Genomic DNA, 19,843 nt, shown 5'->3' with positions numbered 1-19,843 from the left:
ACTTATAAGGTCATCCCTACACCACAATGCTAAACCATCTGTCACCCTGCTGTGACGCTCCTCATCTTCTCTATAAAGGGAAGGGTGCCGTAGAAAAATGTGTTCCCCCATTGTAAAAGCAAGGGTTACCGCACATAAAAGAACAGGTAAATACTGCCCAGCCCTCATGTTATACTACCGGTTGGTTTAGCTCAGTTGGCTGGACAGCTGGTTCGTGATGCAGAGCAAGGTAACAGTGCAAGTCAGTTCCTGTACCGGCTGAGGTTATTCGTGAAGGCCCCGCTGTCTCAATCATGCCCTTCACCTGAGGTGTGGTGGTCCATCGGTTAAAGAACCACCAGTCAGCTCTCCCTCAAAGGAGAAAGCAACCTATGGTCATTTGGGACCGTGGCGACTTAACTTTGCTACCAATTCAGCATGATTTTCGATGTTTAAGAGGTGACAAACGCCCATATGCTCAGATATCATACACCCGTGTCAGGATGAAGGCCATAACACAAAATCAGGGGTATAATCACAGGGAACAAAGTTCAGGATTAATGATGAACTGTAGGATAATGTAACCGCCCACAGAGCTTTGACAGGCCAAAGCCATGACAGGACTGTCGAGCAACATCCAGGATCCATCCAGAGTTTCACTGAAGCCCTTGCACCTCTGCCATGTCGTCGTCCAGAAGCCCTGGTAAAGAGAAACCCAGTGTGTGGCAAATACCTGTTGAGTTTTTTTGTAGTGGCACTGTCCCTTACCCCCAGGTCACTGGCATCTGTGGCCATTTTAATGATCTGGAAAAGTCCCTGCCAGCACTGGTCAACTTATAAAGATGGCCCTAAACTTCTCAAACGCCGCTTGGCAGTTTGCGGACTGCCTCCATTTTCACTTGCTTCCCCAGCACATTGAATAACGGTACCCGGTACCGTGATAGTACTGAGTTTCGGTATGAATTTCCTACACAATCCGCACATACCCGGTACGGGAATTGAACCTGTGCTGTTCCTGTTTTTGTTTTGGGAACGACAAAGTCCATCAATGGTCGTAACAGCCTCCCCGAACAGGCGCCGGAATGTGGCGACTAGGGGCTTTTCGCAGTAACTTCATTGAAGCCTACTTGTGACAATAAGCGATTTTCATTTCATTTCATTTCACTTTGGCCGTTCTGGGCACCACTTACCCCTGTCCCACTGCATGGCCTAAATAGGTGACTTTTGCCTTGGCAAACATGCTTTTGGCCAAATTGACTGCTAGCCTGGCCAACTCCAGTTCTCTGAGTAGCTCCTCCTTGCTCCATATGTTCTTTCCACGACCACACAGTCAGGCACTCAAGCCACGACTTGGGATGTAAACTGTTGGAATGTCGCTGGTGCATTTTTGAGTCCAAACGGCATCACGCTGTGTTGAAAGAACCCTTGGGGGCATTTCAAAAGCAGGTATCTTCCCCCCCCCCGGTGTTACTGAACCTGCCAATATCCTTTCAACAAATCAATCTTTGACAGGAAGGAGGCACTAACTATTAGTTTCTTTTTTTACTGCATTTCCATTTCGGACTCCATTTTCTTTATAAACCGAAGACAAGTCACCTGCCTGAAGAAAAATCTTCGCTTCAGAGCCATATTGCTACAAACCTGGCGTCTCTTTTTAATTCATACTCTAACCCAAATGTTGCCATCCACCGTTCCAAGGATCCAATCCAAATGATGTTGTGATCCCCTGGGCGAGTGCACGGCAATTCCAGTCCCACTTGACCCTGAGCAAGAACGCAATTGAAATTCATAAATAATTTTTAGTTTCATGAGCCAGGGTTTAGAAAACTCCAAAGTATATCATGGAGTTCACCTGACCTACAACGTTATTGATTTTGGTTACGATGAGCACAAGGATCTGCCTTTCAGGTGTTAGTCAACAGAGGTCTTAAGCACTTTTATTCAAAAACAAAGTTTATTCTACGAATTTAGTTCACATTTTAATAAACATACACAGTAAGTATTTTTATCAACTACCAACATAAAAACCCCACACAGCTGCAGTACTCTATGTATAACCCTGAATAACTTTCTCCCTTTAGCTGTTCCAATTTAATAACAACATCCCATAAACCAGAAAGCCCTTTCCAAAGGTGTGGCCCAGCACATGGCACTCAGGACCTGGTATCTTTAAGACTGTGGTATGGATACACCTGTGTCCTTTCCAAAACAGCAGGTTTAAATTCTTTCCAGAAAACAGTTATTTCTTTTCAAGTTATCAAGCCGTCTGGAAACAGCTTTTAAAATGCAGATAGAGAAAGAAAACCTTCTTTCAGCCTGTGCAGAACAAAACCAGTTCAAACTCAATGCGAAAGTAAAACTCTGAGCCACAGCCCAGCTCCAACTCAAAAACGAAAGTAAAAACCCAGCCCAGCTCCACCCACACAATGACATCACTGAAGCCATGTGATAGGAAATGAAATGAAAATTGCTTATTGTCACAAGTAGGCTTCAAATGAAGTCACTGTGAAAAACCCCTAGTCGCCACATTCCGGCACCTGTTCAGGGAGACAGAAACATTCTTGAAGGGACACTCCCATGACATTAGAAAACACCCAGAGACTTTGGCCCTCGGCTGCCCAATAACTACAGTCACCAGGTTTGTAACTTTAAACACAATTAATTTTATAATAACAATAACTCTAGTTAAATATGCAGCAAATACAACAGGGTAACAATTATCTAATTACCCCCACTTTAACATGTCCCACACTCGATATGCACACACGCACACACATACACATGACAGACAAACATAGTGGAGAAGAGGAGGGTAAAATAAATAAAAGGGATAAAAGTCTTTGTTTCAGATGGTTGTCTTACAGCACACCTTCCTTAAATTTAGACTTTCAGTTTGAGATTTTGGTTTCCGGTCTGTAACGGCTGTTGCTGTAGATTCATTCAGGTCTCTGTGCAGCTATGCAGCTTTGCTGGAGAAATCACGAGGGGGGGGGAAAGAGAAGCTCCTTTCCTCTGAGCACCCGGGACTCCAACTATTTCCCCACGCCCTCTGAAAATCATCCCACTCAGGCAGAATCCCATCACTGCCTGTCACTGAGCAGAATATGGTCTTTCGGCTAATTCACTGGCCACCAGACAACCAATTGAACCAAGTCCCACCAATCTCTCGGGTGCCAAAAAGTCTTGACGTTTGCTGTCCGAAGTCTGTACGAGTGGTCTGTTTTATAACTTCCACTGCCAGCTGGACCCCACCCCAGTCACCTCTGACTGCCTCAATCAAACAAGGATTTCCGTAATCCAACTCGGTTCCCACCGCCAAATTTGAACCAGGATATTCCAGAAATATAGCACAGGTTATACACACCAGGATCAAATAATTATGGTAATAGCACATTACTGCGGATGCTGAATCTGAAACAAAAGTAGAAAATGCTGGACAATCTCAGTAGGACTGACGCTGAGGAAGGAGCAGTGCTCCGAAAGCTAGTGTTTGAAACAAACCTGTTGGGACTTTAACCTGGTGTTGTAAGGCTTCTTACTGTGCTCACCCCAGTTCAACGCCGGCATCTCCACATCATGACATCTGTGGAGAGAGAACGGGGCTAACGCTTCGAGTCTGGATGACTCTCAAAGAGTTCTCCATTCGCTCAAATAATTCTGGGTTGTGCACCAGGATTAAAAAAGGATTAAAAGTTTATTAGTGCCAAAGTTCGTGAAAGCTCAGCTGCTCCCATGTGGCCCCTCTCGTCACATGTTGTTTGATAAGGCTCCTGTCAAACACTGAGAAATGTTTTATTAGGTTAAAGGTACTACATAAATTGAAGTCGTTGATTTAGCATTGCATCTGAAAGACAATACTGTAGAATGTTATTTTTCAAAGAGTACCCAATTCTTTTTTTTCCCAATTAAGGGGCAATTTAACGTTGCCCATCTACCTAGCCTGCACATCTTTGGGTTGTGGGGGTGAGACCCACGTAGACATGGGGAGAATGTTCAAACTCCACACGGACAGTGACCGAGGCCGGGATCGAACCCGGGTCCTTGGCGTCGTGAGACCACAGTGTTAACCACTGAACCGCTGTGCCACAGTGCCACCCCAGTGCCATAGACTCTTTATTGCATCTGTGTAAAACATAAGTTCATTATTCTGTCCTCCAGGTTAATTTTAAACTCTGCTTCTCTCCTTTTTCGGAGGTTGCAGTTTCAAATGTCAGATCCAAAGCTCACTCTTGCCTTAACATGCGAAATAAATAAAATTGCCAGTCCCAGCTGACCATTGGCTACTTTCCCCTTTGAGGTCAGGGAGCTGACTAGTGGTGATTTAACCTGAGGATCACTGCACCTCAGGCGAGGGACAAAGGTGAGAAGGCGGGGCCTTCATTAATAACCTCAGCCGGTACGGGAATTGAACCCGCGCTGTTAGCCTTGCTCTGCATCACAAACCAACCAACTGAGCTAACATGCATCACACAGAGGACTGCAGTTCTTCTCGGTTCCTGCTGGTGGTGCTCTTGGGGTGTCCAGGAATTCCTCTGGCGAACTGTGGGACGAACCTGAAGCTTGTGTTACCGCAGCTCTTTTTCCAAAGCGCGTTTAACGGTGAATTGGGTCACCTTTCTGTGAGTTGTGAAGGGTGGTCCATTTGGTGAAAATGTTTTGCATCTGAGTTGCACAAGTTGCAGATTCAGTTCCTGATGTGCTTGCTTTAATGTAGAACCATCCACCGCCTTTTATGTGCAGCTTCAATAGCATTCAACATGTTTAACATTATCCAGGACAAAGCTGTCTCCTTGATTGGCACCCTGTACTCCACCCTAAACTCACTACACCACAAACACTCAGTGGCAGCCGTGTGTACAATCTACAAGATGCACTGCAGCAGCTCACCAAATCTCTTCGAAATTTAGGCTTGGGTTGACGAGTAGCAAATAACATTTTTGCCATTCGAATGTCAAGCAATGATCATCTCCAACAAACAATAATCAAATAATCTTCAGCGGTAGCTTTGCCATCGCTCAATCCCCCACCAACAGCAACCTGGCGTTATCATTGATCAGAAACTGAACTGGACTTGCCGCATAAATACCGTGGCTGTAATGCAGGTCAGAAGGCGGGTTGGCAGTGCAGTGGTTAGCATTGCTACCTGACGCCGCTGAGGAGCCGGGTTCAATCCCGGGTCACTGTCCGTGCGGAGTCTGCACGTTCTCCCCGTGTGTGCGTGGGTTTCCACCGGGTGCTCCGGTTTCCTCCCACAGTCCAAAGATGTGCAGGTTAGGTAGATTGGCCATGATAAATTACCCCTTAGTGCCCAAAATGGTTAGGTCGGGTTGTATTTAGCGCGGCCAATCCACCTACCTTGCATATCTTTGGGTTGTGGGGGCGAGACCCACGCAGACGGGGAGAATGTGTAAACTCATCATGGACAGTGACCCGGGGCTGGGATCGAACTTGGGTCCGCAGTGCCGTGAGGCAGCAGTGCGAACCACTGCATCACGTGCCTCCAAACAAAGGTACTGATTTGATGAAGAGATTTAATAATTGAAAAATTAACTATACGTGCTTCTATACAAGACGCCAGAGATTGGGAGTAAGAAAAGGCTGGGTGTAAACTATGTTTCAAGTTGGGAAAAGGTATGACAAGGTTGAAGGCCTTTTGGAACATGCTTTGAATACATAAGTACAGCAACAGTCAGGCAGGAGAAGATCTTCAATCCATTGTGCCCACCCATCTGCAGGCCTTCTGTGTCAGCCATGGGTCAGTGGGGAATACGCTTGGTTCTGTGTCAGTTTGTGGATTCATTCTCGACACTTATTCAGTCGCATATAGGCCAGACCAGGTAAGAATGAACAAACCCAGGTGTTTGGAAATAATCTGGAAGTTAGATAATTACTAACAGCTTTTTTATTCTAGATTCATTAAATTAACTAAAATAAATTCCCAGCTACTGTGGTGGGGTTGATTTAAAGCCTTGCATCTGGATTGGGCCTCCAGGCCTCTGGATTACTAGCCCAGTAGCATCATGACAATGCCACCAGTCCTGAGATTTGAACCCGTCATCTAACCTGAGATTCCAGTTCTGAACTGAAGGAGCCCTGTACTGTCAGAGGTGCCAGGAGCCCTGGACTGTCAGAGGTGCCAGGAGCCCTGGACTGTCAGAGGTGCCAGGAGCCCTGGACTGTCAGAGGTGCCAGGAGTCCTGGACTGTCAGAGGTGCCAGGACCCCTGTACTGTCAGAGGTGCCAGGAGCCCTGGACTGTCAGAGGTGCCAGGACCCCTGTACTGTCAGAGGTGCCAGGAGCCCTGTACTGTCAGAGGTGCCAGGACCCCTGTACTGTCAGAGGTGCCAGGAGCCCTGTACTGTCAGAGGTGCCAGGAGTCCTGGACTGTCAGAGGTGCCAGGACCCCTGTACTGTCAGAGGTGTCAGGAGCCCTGTACTGTCAGAGGTGCCAGGAGCCCTGGACTGTCAGAGGTGCCAGGAGCCCTGGACTGTCAGAGGTGCCAGGACCCCTGTACTGTCAGAGGTGCCAGGAGCCCTGTACTGTCAGAGGTGCCAGGAGCCCTGTACTGTCAGAGGTGCCAGGAGCCCTGGACTGTCAGAGGTGCCAGGAGCCCTGGACTGTCAAGAGGTGCCAGGAGCCCTGTACTGTCAGAGGTGCCAGGAGCCCTGGACTGTCAAGAGGTGCCAGGAGCCCTGTACTGTCAGAGGTGCCAGGAGCCCTGTACTGTCAGAGGTGCCAGGAGCCCCGTACTGTCAGAGGTGCCAGGAGCCCTGTACTGTCAGAGGTGCCAGGAGCCCTGTACTGTCAGAGGTGCCAGGAGCCCTGTACTGTCAGAGGTGCCAGGAGCCCTGTACTGTCAGAGGTGCCAGGAGCCCCGTACTGTCAGAGGTGCCAGGAGCCCTGTACTGTCAGAGGTGCCAGGAGCCCCGTACTGTCAGAGGTGCCAGGAGCCCTGGACTGTCAGAGGTGCCAGGAGCCCTGGACTGTCAGAGGTGCCAGGACCCCTGTACTGTCAGAGGTGCCAGGAGCCCTGTACTGTCAGAGGTGCCAGGAGTCCTGGACTGTCAGAGGTGCCAGGACCCCTGTACTGTCAGAGGTGTCAGGAGCCCTGTACTGTCAGAGGTGCCAGGAGCCCTGGACTGTCAGAGGTGCCAGGAGCCCTGGACTGTCAGAGGTGCCAGGACCCCTGTACTGTCAGAGGTGCCAGGAGCCCTGTACTGTCAGAGGTGCCAGGAGCCCTGTACTGTCAGAGGTGCCAGGAGCCCTGGACTGTCAGAGGTGCCAGGAGCCCTGGACTGTCAAGAGGTGCCAGGAGCCCTGTACTGTCAGAGGTGCCAGGAGCCCTGGACTGTCAAGAGGTGCCAGGAGCCCTGTACTGTCAGAGGTGCCAGGAGCCCTGTACTGTCAGAGGTGCCAGGAGCCCCGTACTGTCAGAGGTGCCAGGAGCCCTGTACTGTCAGAGGTGCCAGGAGCCCTGTACTGTCAGAGGTGCCAGGAGCCCTGTACTGTCAGAGGTGCCAGGAGCCCTGTACTGTCAGAGGTGCCAGGAGCCCCGTACTGTCAGAGGTGCCAGGAGCCCTGTACTGTCAGAGGTGCCAGGAGCCCCGTACTGTCAGAGGTGCCAGGAGCCCTGGACTGTCAGAGGTGCCAGGAGCCCTGGACTGTCAGAGGTGCCAGGACCCCTGTACTGTCAGAGGTGTCAGGAGCCCCGTACTGTCAGAGGTGCCAGGAGCCCTGCACTGTCAGAGGTGCCAGGAGCCCCGTACTGTCAGAGGTGCCAGGAGCCCTGTACTGTCAGAGGTGCCAGGAGCCCTGTACTGTCAGAGGTGCCAGGAGCCCTGCACTGTCAGAGGTGCCAGGAGCCCTGCACAGTCAGAGGTGCCAGGAGCCCTGCACTGTCAGAGGTGCCAGGAGCCCTGTACTGTCAGAGGTGTCAGGAGTCCTGGACTGTCAGAGGTGCCAGGAGTCCTGGACTGTCAGAGGTGCCAAGCTTTAGGTGAAATGCTAGACTTTTTGCCCTATCTGGTGATGCAGAAGCTCCCATTCCCCCAAATCTCAGGAAGGATGTATTGACTCTTAAGTAATGGGTTAAGAGACATTGCAATTAGTTGTCTCATGTTAAGGATCCAATGATTGATACTGATATGTGAAGGGGCTTCAGGTGGCCCTTGTGTCAGGTGGTGTGTTGTTAGAGTTTTGTGCAGAGGCTGTGGAAGTGAAATAAATGGTGTTTGGTGAAAAGGAACAGGACTTTTGACTCTTCATACAATGGTAACTAAAACGTAAAACATTGACCTCGGAATGGCTGCTGCAGAGATTCAGGAGAATGATACTGGGGCGCACCAGGTTAAATAATGAGGACAGGTTGCATTGCCATGACTTATATTGTCTTGAATTTAAAAGGCTGGGGAACAATATAATCAAGGCCTTGAACATGTTAGCGCAGTTTGATAAATACAGGGTGGTAACTGAAAGGTGCGTCATGGTCTGTTCCTCCAGGGGTTTGGCAGCAGCCCTCAGGCTTAACCTTGCTGGATTTGCGTTGAGGTACAACACTGGCAAAACACACGGACAAACTAGTCCAGCAGGTTTGCTCTGTGTTGAGACCCAGCACAACAGCAGTTGTAGCTGGGATTTTGTTTTGTTAATTTACGAGCTGGTCAGTATTGTGTACTGAAGGCTTTGAGCCCTTGTTGTTTGTGTCTGTCCGTCACGAGCCTTTTATTTCTCATTTTCTCTGATGCATTCGGACTTGAATCAATCCTCAGGCTTCGCACTTTGAACCCAGGTGATGAAAAACCCCTTGACGCAAGGTTTTGAAAAATCTTAAGCTTTCCGAGCACATCAGCTTTATTTAGTTGTCAGTTGTTGTTCCTGCAAAGCTGATTGACATGTGGTTAAGTAGCTCCCTCTTCAGTTGCCTTTTCTATTTGTATCTAGTGCCCAAGGTGCAAAATCGCCTCCAGACAAATGGATTGTTCTGGAGATGGTTACCGGAGCAACCCTGTTCAGACCCAATTTTCGAATGACTGTATAATCCCCGTTGGAGGTAACTCATCCCCACCTTACTAAAATGTGTCAGTTGGGGAAAAAAGAGAAAAACAGTTTGAATTTAAACCGTGTCTGAGAAAAATGTGTGGTTTACAGGCATTGCAGACAACTGGGGTTAGGAATTGGTGTTCTACATTGCACCTGCCAACTGGAGAGAGTGTATGTTGCACTGGGGAGGATGTGTCTGCTGCAAAACACAAATGGGCAATAGATCAAAAGGCTGTGGGATGGAGTGCAGTATGCAAGTTGGCGAGGGGGTGTGTGTGTGTGTATGCATGTCCTGCAGCATGCGGGAAGGATGGAGTGAGTGAAAATTCAATGTGTGGATAGTTTTTCACTTTGGTGCAGGAATTTTGGTTAGAGGAGGCTTGCGTTGTGGACGAGAATGGAAAGGTGTAAGATTGGCCCAGACCTTCTATTTGCTGGAGGGTTGTACCCTGCAGGTAGCCCCCAAGGTGCACTGGAAATCCCCATGCAAGGACAGCATGGAAATTGCCTGGGGAACTTCAACACCTGGAACCCGATGAAAATCTGATTTTAACTTTGGCTGGTTGTGACTCACTTAGCAGAATACTTACATTGGATAAATTAAAACCAGTTCTGACTCCAGGGTCACTAAACTACCAACCACCCACTGCCAACTCCCCACTGGACCATCTGACGATACGCTGCCCCCCCTCCCCCCTCTTCTAAGTAGGCTTACATTAACACTGCAATGAAGGTACTGTGAAAAGCCCCTAGTCGCCACATTCCGGCACCTGTTCGGGTACACAGAGGGAGAATTCAGAATGTCTAATTCACCTAACAGCACGTCTTTCGGGGCTTGTGGGAGGAAACCGGAGCACCCGGAGGAAACCCACGCAGACACGGGGAGAACGTGCAGACTCCACACAGACAGTGACCCAAGCCGGGAATCGAACCTGGGACCCTGGAGCTGTGAAGCAACAGTGCTAACCACTGTGCTCCAGTGCTGCCTTTATATTCGGTGTTGGTGCAATGTGCCAATGACTTGTTTGGCGTCTGTTGTGCAGAGTGGAACAGCAGAGCTGGAAACACCTTGGCGTAATGAGAGAGAGTGGATTTTCCTGTTGCCTCCATGTTTGGTCATTGTTTAGGTTATAAGTTGGGTGCTTGATTATGTGAGTTGAAAGTACTGCAAGTCTGAATCCGTTATTCATGAAGTAGTCGCAGGACATCTTGAAAATCAGAATACAATTGAGCAGAATCAACCTGGTCGTACCAAAGGAACGGCAAATTTATCCTAATTCTTTGAGGATGTAACAAGTAGAAGTATTGAATTTAAATTTTCGAAAGGCATTCGACGATGCTACTTGAAGGGTTACTGCGCAGGATAAGAATTGGTGCATTAAATCGACACAGAGGATTGGCTAACCTGCAGTCAGACTTATTGCACCATTTTCTGGTCAGCAAACTGTAGCTATGGGAGGGCCGGGCAAGGAAAGCCGCTCTGGAATTTGAGGGTAGAATCTTAACCTGTTGGACAACTCAAGTTATTAAAAGGAGAGAGATGGTAAATTGTTCATGTTTCACTAATTTCCCCTGATAGCTCAGACAGAGGAATCATGGTAATGCCAAGAGGAATCTGAATACTTTTTAGCTGAGAGTGTTAATTGTTCCAATTGGATAGTCAGGGTCAGAGCAAAACCCTGGCTTGATAGATTATAACTCCTGTGTTTCATTTAGAGATGTGGGTGAACAGAGTTACAGGACTGCCGATTAACTTTAAATTAAAAAAATAAAACATTAATTAAACATAGAGATTAACTATAATATACTGCTCCTTCACCACACCTATCTCTTCACAGATGTACACAGACCTATAAGGGTAACACAGCGTGACAAAAAGTATCTTGTACTCTAATGTTCAGGAAGTACTCAGTCCCTGTGAACCAATAGGCCAATTGTGGTCAAACACACCACACCCTGAAACCAAGTGGCAGATTCCATCCAAAACAACTTCTGTGGATTTCTCGTCAAATCTCGCCAGACGCTTGTCACACTGAGCCAACTGGACTGACTGGAACTCTGACTTCCACAAAAGTATTTCCAAACTCCTCTCTCTCGAAAAACACACCTCGGAGTCTTCTCTGGGACTACGCATTCTCTCAAATGCTTTCACCAAGGATTCACTTCCAGGGTTTCAATCTCTCCTTTCAGCATTCCTCTACCTTGGATTGCCACATACAATCAAGCTTCTCCATAATCGCTCAGGTACGCAGCCCTGTTAACAGTATGTTACTGCTCCACAGTCAGGGTTAATGTGTCATCAAACTTTTGATTCCCCTCAGATGTTTGGTTTATCACTTTAAAATCCGGTTACTGCAGTTCTCCAACTGACAGCACTTTCTCTGCTTTTCACTTTAACTTTACCCAACAAGTCCTTGTTCAACTTGTTTAAAAAAAAACATTTAGAGTACCCAATTATTGGACTTCGGGTTGCGGCTATGCAGAGCTCAGTCGCACGTTCGACAGCTCCCGCCAGAAACGGACTTCTGGGCTCTTTCTAGGCCCCCAGCGGCATTTGTTCGACGGTTCCCAGTGTGGGAAGATGACAGTAACGTTTCCCCGGCACTGTATGGATTGGACCAGGAGTGGAGCGGTGAAAAAAGTAGTTTTGGAGCAGCGAAAAGTGCGAGGGAGGAAAACCAAGATGGCGGCGGGTGGAGACCAGGCAGCGTGGGCGCAGTGGTCGCAGGAACAGCAGGAGTTTCTCCAGCGCTGCTTCACGGAATTGAAGGCAGAGCTGTTGGAGCCAATGAAGGCTTCGATAGACAAGCTGCTCCAGACCCAGAAGGCCCAAGGGGCGGCGATCCGGGAGGTGCGGCAAAAAGCCTCGGAGAACAAGGACGAGATCTTGGGCCTGGCGGTGAAGGTAGAGGCGCACGAGGCGATGCATAAGAAATGGCAGGAGAAGTTCGAGGACATGGAGAATCGGTCGAGGGGGAAGAACCTGCGGATTCTGGGTCTCCCGGAGGGAGTGGAGGGGTCGGATGTTGGAGCATACGTGGTCACGATGCTGAACACGATGGGCGTGGGGGCCTTCCCGGGGCCCTGGAGCTGGAGGGGGCCCACCGAGTCCTGGCGAGGAGGCCCAAGCCCAACGAGCCCCCGCGGGCGGTACTGGTGCGGTTCCACCACTTCGTGGACAGGGAGTGTGTCCAAAGGTGGGCAAAGAAGGAGCGGAGCAGCAGGTGGGAGAATGCAGAGGTCCGGATATACCAGGACTGGAGCGCGGAGGTGGCCAAGAAGAGGGCCGGGTACAATCGGGCTAAGGCGGCTCTGCATCGGAAGGGGGTAAAATTTGTAACGTTGCAGCTGGCGCGACTGTGGGTCACTATCAAGGACCGCCACCACTTTTTCGAGACGCCGGAGGAGGCGTGGACCTTTACCCAGGCCGGAAAGTTGGACTCTGATTGAGGGTCGGTTGCGAGGGGATGTCGAGAGGGGATTGGTGTGATTGTTGTGTTTTGGGGGGGATGTTCTGTTCTGTCTGGTGCTGGGTGGGGTTGGGTGAAAGTGTGGGCGCCGGTGGTTGGAAGAGGGGGCCCCATTGGGGGGGAGAGGGGAGGCCCGAGGTGGGGGAGCTGGGGTCAGGCCGCGAAAGGGAGCTGCGCCAGAGGGGGCGGGGCCAGCTTGGTGGAAAGCCCGGGCTTTTTCCCATGCTAGGGAAGAGCAGTTGATGTGGTGTATATGGATTTCAGCAAAGCGTTTGATAAGGTTCCCCACGGTAGGCTATTGCAGAAAATACGGAGGCTGGGGATTGAGGGTGATTTAGAGATGTGGATCAGAAATTGGCTAGCTGAAAGAAGACAGAGGGTGGTGGTTGATGGGAAATGTTCAGAATGGAGTTCAGTTACAAGTGGCGTACCACAAGGATCTGTTCTGGGGCCGTTGCTGTTTGTCATTTTTATCAATGACCTAGAGGAAGGCGCAGAAGGGTGGGTGAGTAAATTTGCAGACGACACTAAAGTCGGTGGTGTTGTCGACAGTGTGGAAGGATGTAGCAGGTTACAGAGGGACATAGATAAGCTGCAGAGCTGGGCTGAGAGGTGGCAAATGGAGTTTAATGTAGAGAAGTGTGAGGTGATTCACTTTGGAAGGAATAACAGGAATGCGGAATATTTGGCTAATGGTAAAGTTCTTGAAAGTGTGGATGAGCAGAGGGATCTAGGTGTCCATGTACATAGATCCCTGAAAGTTGCCACCCAGGTTGATAGGGTTGTGAAGAAGGCCTATGGAGTGTTGGCCTTTATTGGTAGAGGGATTGAGTTCAGGAGGTCATGTTGCAGCTGTACAAAACTCTGGTACGGCCGCATTTGGAGTATTGTGTACAGTTCTGGTCACCGCATTATAGGAAGGACGTGGAGGCTTTGGAGCGGGTGCAAAGGAGATTTACCAGGATGTTGCCTGGTATGGAGGGAAAATCTTATGAGGAAAGGCTGATGGACTTGAGGTTGTTTTCGTTGGAGAGAAGAAGGTTAAGAGGAGACTTAATAGAGGCATACAAAATGATCAGGGGGTTAGATAGGGTGGACAGTGAGAGCCTTCTCCCGCGGATGGAAATGGCTGGCACGAGGGGACATAGCTTTAAACTGAGGGGTAATAGATATAGGACAGAGGTCAGAGGTAGGTTCTTTACGCAAAGAGTGTTGAGGCCGTGGAATGCCCTACCTGCAACAGTAGTGAACTCACCAACATTGAGGGCATTCAAAAGTTTATTGGATAAGCATATAGATGATAATGGCATAGTGTAGGTTAGATGGCTTTTGTTTCGGTGCAACATCGTGGGCCGAAGGGCCTGTACTGCGCTGTATCGTTCTATGTTCTTTGTTCTAAGGGGGCGGGGTCAGGCGGAGGGGTGGTGCTGGAGAGGAGAGCCTGCTGATGGACAGGGGGGGGGGGGGGGGAGAGGGAGAGAGAGAGAGAGAGAGAGAGAGAGAGCCCCCTGATCCGGCTGATAACTTGGAATGTGAGACGCCTGAACGGGCCGGTCACGAGGGCCCGTGTGTTCGCGCACCTGAAGGGACTGAAGGCAGATGTGGTCATGCTCCAGGAGACGCATTTGAGGGTGGTAGACCAGGGTAGGCTGAGAAAGGGATGGGTAGGGCAGGTTTTCCGGGTGTCGTTTGAGGCGCTGAGCATCGTGGCAGACAATGGAGGTAGGTATGTGATGGTGAGTGGTCAGCTGCAGGGGGTGCGGGTGGTCTTGGTGAATGTATATGTCCCGAATTGGGACGATGCCGGATTTATGCGGCGCATGTTGGGCCGGATTCCGGACCTGGAGGCAGGGAGCTTGATAATGGGGGGGGGACTTCAACACGGTACTGGATCCAGCATTGGACCGCTCTAGGTCCAGGACGGGTAAGAGGCCGGCGGCGGCCAAGGTGTTGAGGGGGTTTATGGACCAGGTGGGAGGAGTGGACCCATGGAGGTTTGTCAGGCCGGGGGCCAGGGAATTCTCTTTCTTTTCCCACGTCCATAAAGCCTACTCCCGGATTGACTTCTTCGTTTTGAGCAGGGCGCTGATCCTGAGGGTGGAGGACACGGAGTATTCAGCCATAGCCATCACAGACCGTGACCCGCACTGGGTGGAGCTCGAGCTAGGGGAGGAGAGGGACCAGCGCCCGCTGTGGCGCCTGGAGGTGGGTTTGCTGGCAAATGAGGTGAGCGGGCGGATCCGGGGGTGCATTGAAAGATACCTAGAGGTTAACGATAATGGGGAGGTGCAGGTGGGGGTGGTCTGGGAGGTGCTGAAGGCGGTGATTAGGGGAGAGCTAATCTCCACTAGGGCCCACAAGGAGGAGAAGGAGAGGAGAGAGAGGGAGAGGTTGGTGGGGGAGATTATAAGGGTATATTATCATAGAACGAGCCTGAGAGCGCTGGTGGCGGCGCCGCTGCTGCTCCCGCCGACAAGGTACACCACGAGTCCAGTGGTGGCGACGACCCTCAAAATTTTGGGGAAGTGGAGATGCCACAGGGGGGAGGCAGAAGCTTCGTTGTGGTCCCCGATCCGAGAGGACCATCGGTTTGTCCCGGGGAGAATGGATGGGGGGTTCCTGAGCGGTTACAGGACAGATATTAGAAGGATGGTGGACCTGTTTATAGATGGGACGTTTGCGAGCCTTGGGGCGTTGGAGGAAAAATTCGGTCTCCCCCCTGGAAATGCCGTCAGGTACATGCAGGTAAGGGCGTTTGTAAGACGGCAGGTGAGGGAATTCCCGCTGCTGCCAGCACGTAGGATCTAGGATAGGGTGCTCTCGGGGGTGTGGGTTGGAGAAGGCAAGGTCTCGGTGATCTACCAGGAGATGCAGGAGGAGGAGGAGGCCTCGGTGGAGGAGCTGAAAGGTAAATGGGAGGAGGAGCTGGGGGAGGAGATAGACGAGGGTACATGGACGGACGCCCTGGGTATGGTAAATTCTTCCTCCTCTTGTGCCAGGCTTAGCCTGATACAATTTAAGGTTCTGCACAGGGCGCACATGACGGGGGCAAGCGGAGGTTCTGCACAGGGCGCACATGACTGGGGCAAGGCTGAGTCGTTTTTTTGGAGTAGAGGACAGGTGTGTGAGGTGTTCGGGGAGCCCAGCAAATCACGCCCACATGTTCTGGGCGTGCCCAGCACTGGATGGGTTCTGGAGGGGCGTTGCGAAGACGGTATCTAAGGTGGTAAACACCCGGGTTAAGCCGAGTTGGGGGCACGCACTATTTGGGGTATCTGAGGAGCCGGGAGTGCAGGAGGCGAAAGGCCTTTGCGTCCCTGGTAGCCCGGTGGAGGATTCTGCCACAGTGGAAGGATGCGAGGCCCCCAAGCGTGGAAGCCTGGATCAGCGACATGGCAGGATTTATTAAATTGGAGAGGGTAAAATTTGCCTTAAGAGGATCTGTGCAAGGATTCTTCAGGCGGTGGCTGATGTGTTGGGTGCTCTGGATCCGTGGAACACATACAGGCCACCAACACTTAAAATAGTGCAACACTATTTTATTAAGTCAGAAACTGTTGAACATACTTTCACTGTGGGTTAACACGATGTTAGATTGAACTAAAGACCTATGCCTGGTCCTAACCAGTCTATGCACTCAGCACATGGTGAAGATCTGTGCTGTAAGCTCTGTCCTTCTGAGAGGCTGCATCCCGAATGAGCGGGAACTCTGATGCCCCCTGTCTTTATAGTGCATGTGCTCTAACTGGTGATTGGCTGCGCTGTTGTGTGTGTTGATTGGTCCCGCTGTGTGTCCATCAGTGTGTGTGTATCTGCACCATGATATACTAGTGTATATTATGACAGTGGCAACCGTTCCTAGACTTTCTGGCGGAGCGTTAGGAGGTGGACAGTAGCAGCAGCAACCTGGAGGGGGACAGTAGCAGCAGCAACCCGGAGAGGGGGAAGGGGGGGGGGTACTTTGTGTTTACTACTGTGTTTATTATCGTTTAATGGGGGGCTTGTGTATTGGGGGAATACGTGACAGAGCTATAAGATGTTTATTTATGTGTTCTTTGTTTTTTTTCTTATCTCTGTATGGTGGGGGGGGGTTTGTTGAAAATATGTAAAAATTTGAATAAAAATATGTTTAAAAAAAAAAAAAGAGTACCCAATTATTTTTTTTCCAATTCAGGGGCAATTTAGCGTGGCCAAGTTTGGGTTGTGGGGGTGAAACCCACGCAGACCCAGGAGAATGTGCAAACTCCACATGGACAGTGACCCAGGGCTGGGATCGAACCTGGGTTCTCAGCGCCGTAAGGCAGCAGTGATAACCATTATGCCACCGTGTCGCCTTAACTTGTTGTTATTTGTTCCTTTAATTGAACTGTTTCTCCTGGGTCCAACTTAAAACTAAACTCAAAAGTTCCTCCTAACCGTGACCCATTGTTGCTTAGCAACAACCTAGTTTTCCTTTATACTCTGTTTGCTTTCAGGTCGTAAACTCTGAATGTCATACAGGCATCTGAAACCAAACTGAAGTCATTAACCTTTTCAAATTCAGAATCACAAAATTCAACTTATTTACAGCTGTGCCTTATTTCTAAAACCCACAAATGCAATTATAGATTATTTGGAACTACCTTTGTTCCCTGATGTTCGAGCAACCAATTTTCTTTCTGGTGTTTTCTTGGTATTCTGGAAGTTTCATGCCCTTCCCGTTATCCTGGTTTGGAAGTGGCATCCCATCCTTTTGCGACACCTCTGGCAGCTCAATGTGCTGTCTTTTGGCAGGGCTACCACTTTAAAACCAGGTATGTTGGCGAACACAGAACCAAATAGCCTGTAGTAAGACAAAAAGTAGTGACTGTGGATGGATGTAACAAAAGGTTTCATTCGGAGACCAGGGTGAAGAGTCGGGGAATTCAAAATTGCGAAGAGTAAAAGAGATGAGATTTACAAGGTTCAATGCACCAGAGAAATGTCTTCATGGGAACTGGTGACTTGTGTTTCCCAATGGTTTGGGGTCTTGTGCTTCATTCTATTAACTGGCATCTGTGGTTTCAGCCGGCCGTGACCATCTCTTCAATCAGGCCAGGATACTCCGTGCAAGCCAAAGTAATTCAACCTGCAGCCCCTGCGGTTACCACAGCGTCAGTCACTGCTTCACAGCCTGTTTACACGGCAGCTCCCACCCTGGTAAGCTCGATGCCAGCCTGCATGATGGATATTATTAAGGGTGATTTTTCCCCCCCCCCACAGCTCCAGAACTCTCATTTCCTTCTCGTTAGTCACACAACATAGCTGTAGGAAGAAGCCATTTAGTTAAACCATGGCTGATCTGTATCTCAACCCCATCTATTTACCTTGATTCTCTCTCCTATGAAGCGCTTCCCCGCCAAAAATCTATTGATCAGTGTGACAGTTTTATTGCAAGTTTCCATTAAAATTGTAATGAAAATATAAGAATAAGGGCAGTAAGTGTGATTTCAAACTGGAGGTTGAATCATAACACATGCTTTGTTCCAATGACCCTTCACCTTCTAACTCTGCTACCCCTGAAGAGGAGACTTGATTCTGACCTCTTGTGTGCAACTCCAAGGGAGATGGCAAGGACTTAAAGTGCCTAAACAATCTAGCAAGGACAAAGCTCCATTTTTGCCAACTTTTCAGGGATTTTACTTGAATACTGTTCAGTATGGCAAAGTTTTATCTATTAGTACAGAGAGCAAGGTTTCAGATCCCGCTCGGACAGTTCGAGAATTTTATTTCAGGTTTAAAAATCAGCAAATGAGAAAAACTAGTCTCACTAAAAGTGACGAGGAAGGGCAACACGGCGGCACGGTGGTTAGCACTGCTGCCTCACTGCGCCGAGGTCCCAGGTTCGATCCCGGCTCTGGGTCACTGTCCGTGTGGAGTTTGCACATTCTCCCTGTGTTTGCGTAGGTTTCGTCCCCACAACCCAAAGATGTGCAGGCTAGGTGGATTGGCCACGCTAAATTGCCCCTTAATTGGAAAAAATGAATTGGGTACTCTAAATTTATTTTTAAAAAAAGTGACGAGGAAGATGTTTGATTGCTGTGAAAAATCCAACTGATTCACAAATGTCCTTTGGGAAGTAAATCTGCTGAATTTAACTTGTCTTATTATATGTGGATCGGTCCCACACCAATACGGTTGACTCTTAACGGCTCCTTCAAGTGGCCGAGCAAGACATTAACCTGCCACACACAGATTAGCTACCACATGTTCTCAACTTAATGTATAATTGCCAATGATGCCTACATCCTGAACATGAAGATGAGCCAGGAGTAGAGCACAGGAACAGAAGAAATCAGAGCAGGAGTAGACCTTTCTGTCCTTCAAACCTGCTTGGTTATTCTTTTTTTTTTTATAAATGTTTTATTGAAAATTTTTTCCCAAACAACAATTTTTCCCCTCTTACAAAGCAAACGCAACAATAACAATACAGAAATTTTAAACAATACACAAGTAACAAAACCCCTTTATCTTTGACCTAAACTAACCCCCCCCCCCTCCCCCTGGGTTGCTGCTGCTGGTCATCTGTCTTCCCTCTAACGTTCCCCTAGGTAGTCGAGAAATGGCTGCCACCGCCTGGTGAACCCTTGAGCCGATCCTCTCAGGGCAAACTTTATCTGCTCCAGTTTAATGAACCCCGCCATATCATTTACCCAGGCCTCCAGTCCGGGGGGTTTCGCCTCCTTCCACATGAGTAGGATCCTGCGCCGGGCTACTAGGGACGCAAAGGCCACAACGTCGGCCTCTTTCGCCTCCTGCACTCCCGGCTCTTCCGCAACTCCAAATAGAGCTAACCCCCAGCCTGGTTTGACCCGGGCCTTCACCACCCGCGAAATCACTCCCGTCACTCCCTTCCAATACCCTTCCAGTGCCGGGCATGCCCAAAACATATGTGCGTGGTTTGCCGGGCTCCCGCCACACCTCCCACATTTGTCCTCCACTCCAAAGAACCTGCTCAATCTTGCTCCCGTTATGTGTGCTCTATGTAGCACCTTAAATTGAATCAGGCTAAGCCTGGCGCATGAGGAAGAGGAATTTACCCTGCTTAGGGCATCAGCCCACATACCCTCCTCTATCTCCTCCCCTAGTTCTTCTTCCCACTTTCCTTTTAGTTCGCCCACCGACTCCTCCCCCTCTTCCCTCATCTCTCGGTAAATCTCTGACACCTTGCCCTCTCCGACCCACACCCCTGAAAGCACCCTGTCCTGTATCCCCTGTGTCGGGAGCAATGGAAATTCCCTCACCTGTTGTCTAGTAAATGCCCTCACCTGCATATATCTCAAGAAATTTCCCCGGGGCAACTTATACTTTTCCTCCAATGCTCCCAAGCTCGCAA

The 19,843-nt window shown here is 49.5% G+C and overlaps 1 protein-coding gene across 1 annotated transcript in view; it reads left to right on the top strand.

Moving 5' to 3' along the window:
* LOC140430325 (transcription initiation factor TFIID subunit 4-like) overlaps positions 1 to 19,843 on the top strand; it is a 510,261-nt gene that overhangs the window by 38,384 nt on the left and 452,034 nt on the right. The window contains exon 3 of the mRNA XM_072517772.1: positions 17,536 to 17,667. Coding sequence (XP_072373873.1) covers positions 17,536 to 17,667 — 132 coding nt within the window. The remainder of the gene's footprint in view (positions 1 to 17,535; positions 17,668 to 19,843) is intronic.

The sequence above is a fragment of the Scyliorhinus torazame genome, chromosome 10, assembly GCF_047496885.1.
Source record: "Scyliorhinus torazame isolate Kashiwa2021f chromosome 10, sScyTor2.1, whole genome shotgun sequence".
Taxonomy (NCBI): domain Eukaryota; kingdom Metazoa; phylum Chordata; class Chondrichthyes; order Carcharhiniformes; family Scyliorhinidae; genus Scyliorhinus; species Scyliorhinus torazame.
The sequence above is the reverse complement of the archived record's forward strand: the minus strand, read 5'-3'. Positions and strand labels throughout refer to the sequence as shown.